The sequence below is a fragment of the Dreissena polymorpha genome, chromosome 12 (genome assembly GCF_020536995.1).
Source record: "Dreissena polymorpha isolate Duluth1 chromosome 12, UMN_Dpol_1.0, whole genome shotgun sequence".
Taxonomy (NCBI): Eukaryota; Metazoa; Mollusca; class Bivalvia; order Myida; family Dreissenidae; genus Dreissena; species Dreissena polymorpha.
Window position 1 is genome coordinate 72338574 of NC_068366.1, and position 6359 is coordinate 72344932.

Consider the following 6359-nt stretch of genomic DNA (forward strand, 5'->3'; position numbering starts at 1 on the left):
ACCTTTTCTAAATATTAAAAGTTGAGCAATTACAAGATATGGTTTGTCGCAACATGGGGTAAGAATTGTAATATGTTGCCAACATTATATCTTTTTTTCAGAATCCTTAAATTCATGAAATGACATCAAACTGAATGTAAAAGCAAGTAAGTAACTTATATATTCAAAACATCTGTAGAAATACAGTGAAGATCGTAGCACAAGGAATCAAAATTAATTTAAAATAGTTGTTTACTGAGAGTAGATTCCGTTTTTAAAATGACAATGAGATTCTTACAGGGCCTTTTTTTTAGACAAACTGTAATACTGAAATACTGTTCTTTAATAAATATTAAGCATTTGTTCGAAAAAAACTTGAATATCAAAATATGTTATTCAAAATAAGTTTCTAATTGAAATCTTTCCGATTAGAAAATGCACTAAAACATTGATATTTTGCTTTTTTTCGTTGATCGTCATAAATAAGTGAATGCATTAAAAATAACTGACAATGTCACTAAAATCAGTAGTATACTTAAAGGGATCAGAAAAAGAGAGATCCTTTTGAGAATAATTATTAATTGTAACTATAGTTTTAGTGTAAGATGAAGATTGGAACAAAAATACCCATTGACAAACATGATTAAGAAATGTATTAATAAAGGTATTGTACACAAAATTCAGGTCAATGATATTCTGTACTAGTAAATGTTTTTTTTTATTTCAATGCAATTCCTTATTTATAAGAAGATTGTTCAAAGAAAAACAATGATTATTAGGCTTTTGCTGATAATTGTTTTCCTTAAAATGCATGATGTACAAAATATTGTTACACAAATAAACATTTACATATTTTGTATACGGTATGAATTATAAGATCACATATCATGAAAATACGTTTATAATCAAGCTAATAGTAAATAATAAGTGAAGTAATAGAAAAATAATTAAAGTTTGGCCTGAAAATAGGAACAGTGCAATATGAATGATGTTGTTTATTAGACGTCAACCTGTTTAACGTGTGTTCATGTTTGATTTGTGTCCAACTGTACCTTGATCATCGCCCTATGATATTGTTTACATATTTTAAGAGGTCACACGTCATATAAACATAACTGTTGTAACTTATTTTCCTATTATACTATTTTTTAATTGACTTTTTATACGCCCGTTTTTTTTTAAACGGATCATATTATAGTTTCACCCTTGGTGGGCGGGCGCGGGCGGCGGGCGGCGGCGTCCACAGCAGTGCCCGCTCTCTAATTCAAAAAGTTTTCATCCGATCTTCACCAAACTTGGTCAGAAGTTGTATCTAGACAATATCTAGGTCAAGTTCGAAAATGGGTCATGCCGGATCAAAAACAAGATCACGGGGTCACTAAGTGCATTTCAAGAAATAAGCATTGCGTCCGCTCTCTCATTGAAGTAGTTTTCTTCCGATTTTCACCAAACTTGGTCAAAAGTTGTATCTAGACAGTATCTAGGTCAAGTTCGAATATGGGTCATACCGGGTCAAAGCAAGGTCACGGGGTCACTAGTGCATTTCAAGGATTAAGGTTGTTGTCTGCTCTATAATTGAAGTAGTTTTCATCCGATCAAATTCGGTCAGAAGTTGTGTCTAAATGATATCTAGGACAAATTCAAATATGGGTCATGACGGGTCAAAAACTATGTCACGAGGTCACTTAGTGCATTTCAAGGATTTAGCATGGTGTCCGCTCTCTAATTGAAGTATTTTTCATCCGATCTTCACCAAACTTGGTCAAACGTTGTATCTAGACAATAATTAGGTCAAGGTCGAATATAGGTCATGCCGAATAAAAAACTAGGTCACGGGGTCAGTTAGTGCATTTCAAGGATTTAGCATGGTGTTCGCTCTATAATTGAAGTATTTTTCATCCGATCTTCACCAAATTTGGTCAGAAGTTTTTTCTAAATGATATCGAGGTCAAGTTCAAATATGGGTCATGCCGAGTTAAAAACTAGTTCACGATGTCACTTAGTACATTTAAAGCATTTAGCATGGGGTTCGCTCTCTAATTGAAGTAGTTGACATGCGATCTTGAACAAACTTAGTCAGACGTTGCATCTTGACAATATGTAGGTCAAGTTCTAATTTGGGTCATGCCGGGTCAAAAACTAGGTCACGACGTCACTTAGTGCAGTTCAAGCATTAAGAATGTTGCCCGCTCTCTAATTGAAGTAGTTTTCTTCCGGTCTTCCCCAAATTTGGTCAGAAGTTGTGTCTAGATGATATCTAGGTCAAGTTCAAATATGTGCTGTTTAATTTTCAAAAATATATCATTTTGCCACTCAAATAGTAAATTTATCAATTTGCCCAAAACCTTCAAACGGGCGTATCTTGTGACTGTTTAACACTATTATTGATTATGAAAACAATTGTGTCCGTTTTAGACTCTCAAAAATTGAATCGAGTATATTTAAGGTATTGATCGTGGTTACAGTTGTTTGTTGTATGCATGTTATACCATTCGAGTACATCTTAATACATTGCAGTGATAGTATGGTCGTTTGAAAATAAAACATATTGGTAATATTTCTTGGCCTACTATCAACTTAGTTAAACCTACAATGTGATCACAAATGAAATTCCACGTCAGAATCAGTTGCTCGACTTTTTTCTGTGTGTTTCGTATTTGATTTATATAAATCCTAGTATTAAATTTATATCTGAGAATTTCTGAAGGTATGCAAATTGTAAAGGATCGGCTATATGCCTTTTTAAGTACTAAAAGTGTGTTGTATTTACTACATTGGCATAGTTAATGCATGCGGTGCAAAGCATTTTGTATTTTCCGACTAACGCAAATTAAACTTGTTATACAAGTTTTGATACAAACAATAATGATCATTATCAATCACGTTATCAAACCTCATCATCAGGTCAATGTGCAAGGTTTCCGATCGGTCAGAATTAATTTATTACAGGTTCACAGTCACTCAATGCGGGCTGTGAGGCTTCACATGGCCTCTCACATTGCAGAGATGCAGGTCACAACGTCAGCATTTCTTATCATAGGTAGGTGCATTACATGGCCTCTCACATTTCAGAAATGCAGGTGACAACGTCAGCATTTCTTATCATAGGTTGTTGCATTACATGGCCTCTCACATTACAAAGATGCAGGTGACAACGTCAGCATTTCTTATCATAGGTAGGTTCATAACATGGCCTCTCACATTACAAAGATGCAGGTGACAACGTCAGCATTTCTTATCATAGGTAGGTGCTTTACATGGCCTCTCACATTGCAGAGATGCAGGTGACGTCAGCATTGCTTATCATAGGTAGATGCTTAACATGGCCTCTCACATTACAAAGATGCAGGTGACAACGTCAGCATTTCTTATCATAGGTAGGTGCATTACATGGCCTCTCACATTACAAAGATGCAGGTGACAACGTCAGCATTTCTTATCATAGGTGGGTGCATAACATGGCCTCTCACATTACAAAGATGCAGGTGACAACGTCAGCATTTCTTATCATAGGTAGGTGCTTTACATGGCCTCTCACATTGCAAAGATGCAGGTGACAACGTCATCATTTCTTATCAAAGGTGGGTTCTTTACATGGCCTCTCACATTGCAGAGATGCAGGTGACGTCAGCATTTCTTATCATAGGTAGATGCTTAACATGGCATCTCACATTGCAAAGATGCAGATGACAACGTCAGCATTTCTTATCATAGGTAAGTTCATTACATGGCCTCTAACGGTACAAAGATGCAGGTTACAACGTCAGCATTTCTGATCATAAGTAGGTGCATTACATGGCCTCTCACATAACAAAGATGCCGGTGACAACGTCAGCATTTCTTATCATAAGTAGGTGCTTTACATGGCCTCTCACATTGCAAAGATGCAGGTGACGTCAGCATTTCTTATGAAAGATTTCGAACTAAACGTAGTAAATATGGCGGGATTTGCTAAATATCTTGGAACAAAAGCTGTTTGACAAAGGTAAGTGTTATATTATTTCATAAAAAAATTATGGTTACATTTTTACCACGTTTATTTCATTGCACCATTTGTTTACAGAAAAGCACTTTACTCTTTTTGTAAAGGATACGTCATCGGAATGGGGTTGCAAGTTTACTGTTTTCATTGTTTTATTTTCATCAAAGTTACGAAGATATTTAAAAAAGATGTTATTGTATGTGAATGACTATCTTGGAGGATTTACGCCTTATGTAATGCACGCGTTATTTAATTCATAATTTGCGTACCTCACAGATAATACAACTTGATTCTTTGGCGACACCAGAACAAATAAATGTCTTCTTCTTGATTCATGTTTTTATCACTATGCTGTTAATATTGTACATTACCGTTAAATAGATTAGTGCTGAACTAAGCGTGGAGATCGACGCGTCATTCAACTGGTTGAATGTCCTAATGGTTTTCTTAACCGTTCCGTTGACATTTTATATGTCGTGTTCTATGTAACTTCATGTATATTATAGGCAAATGGCTACTTGCTTTCAAACAAAAGACCAGTGTGGGTTAAAAAGATTATGTCTTCTTTTAATGTTTCTTAGTATAATTCTTCTTATCTTGTTAACGAGACGCTATATATACACGACATGTTTGTTCCTATTATTGCAGATGTCAAAGCGGAAAAATAATGAAATATACTATTTTGAGTTAAAATTGTTTTACTGACTAGTGATAGTCGTTGTAGATGTCGTTGCAATAGTAGTTGAACACAATATATTAGTAGGCTTACACGACTAATCAATTACAGAAACACAGTTTGCACAGACAGTTTTTCGTTTCATATACAAGTTATTTTATTTAAAGTACTCTTTATGTTCTATTTCTGGATTACATTTACTTTTTAAATATTTACTAGTGTTTATCTTATTTGCGTTTTGAACGATACGCTATAAGAAATGCTCACGATCACATCATCATACTCAATTGGCGATTATTTTCGTATTATTTAGTAGTGTTTCTTTGTTATCGTTATATGCCTCATATTTCATTATGTTACTATCTATCTTGAGTTGAGTGCAATTCATTTCACGTTGGGTCATTCCTTTGAAAACCAAGAGCGATCTCAAAGTAAAGTACATATTTATATATTATGCATCAATTTACATTAACTCAAGGTTTTACTGTCGCCCATGGTTTCAGTGCGTGTGAACATTTTTGAACCGAATTTTACTTGAATCAGTTCTAACAGTTCTAACATGTTGATCCAGTATACATATATAGTAATGCTGATGCCTGTCTGTGTTACAGAATTGTGTTAATACTAAGAAACGTTTATATAGTCTTTTTGCTTAAACGTGATGAATAAAGCTATAAATCATCACATTGGTCAAGTGCCTTGTATTAAGTACCATTTTTGATAATAAAGTGTTTATCTTGCTGAAACAATTACCCTAATACTATGCATATATTTGTTTCAGTTGGCTTTTTCGTTTCCTGGTTGCCTTATGCTTGCTTTTCATTGTGGACCATGTTTAACGACGTTTCCGAAATGTCGCCGACTGCAGCAATTATCCCACCATTGTTTGCAAAGGCGGCGTACGTTTGGAACCCTTTGATTTACTTTGGGAGAAACAACGATTTCCGTCGTGAGTTTATCGACGCCCTCATGCATTCATCTAATGAGGAGAGAAACGTCGTCCACATGGTGAGATTGCAAGAATGCAGAGCGCAAGAGCACCTGATAACACTCCAGGAGGAAACTGAACTGTAATGCGACATCTGACTTCGATTATTGGAAACATAAACACCATTTCAATACAATGACTAGCAAATATGTTACTTTTTATATTAATGTGTAAATATTTCTGTAACACATCCATGATAAGACACAATAAGAATGCGAACAAAGCGTGTACAATACACCTATTATTTAGAAGCGTGAATGTGACTCGGGTGTATGCATAATGTATACCAACCCCTTGAGACTTTTATTTCCAATCTACTTAAGCTGCACCCGAGTCAAACTCGAACTGAATAATTCTTAATAGCCTGAGTTTATTTATAGAGGATTCCATACTTCCCCACTAAATGTGCTTAATTCTAACAAAGTTTGAAAACTAGGAAGTTCTATGTTGCATATCAAAAAACAGTCTAGATTTAAAAGAAAATACAGTCGAAATAACTGAACCACTACAAAATATGTTGAATGTTTCTCTTCTTACTATAATAATAAACATTTTCGTCAATAAGTTAATAAAATTTATTTGCAATTAATATTACCTTATATGAAAAATATAGTTTTCCTAGTTTGAGCGCAGCGAATGAGAGGAAAATTATTTCCCTTTGCATAAGAAAGTCTCCTGTAGGTGTCGCTCAGTGTATTGTTTTGGCGGGCAAATATGCTCGTGGAGTAATTTTG

At 34.7% G+C, this 6359-nt stretch overlaps 1 protein-coding gene across 1 annotated transcript; it reads left to right on the top strand.

The window, feature by feature from the left end:
* The first annotated feature begins 2851 nt into the window (after positions 1-2851).
* On the top strand, positions 2852-6117 carry LOC127854142 (green-sensitive opsin-2-like). Its single transcript, XM_052389145.1, has 2 exons — positions 2852-3019; positions 5419-6117. Exons 1-2 carry the CDS (start codon positions 2944-2946, stop codon positions 5709-5711), a joined length of 369 nt encoding a protein of 122 aa, XP_052245105.1. The 5' UTR covers positions 2852-2943; the 3' UTR covers positions 5712-6117.
* The last annotated feature ends 242 nt before the right edge of the window (positions 6118-6359 follow it).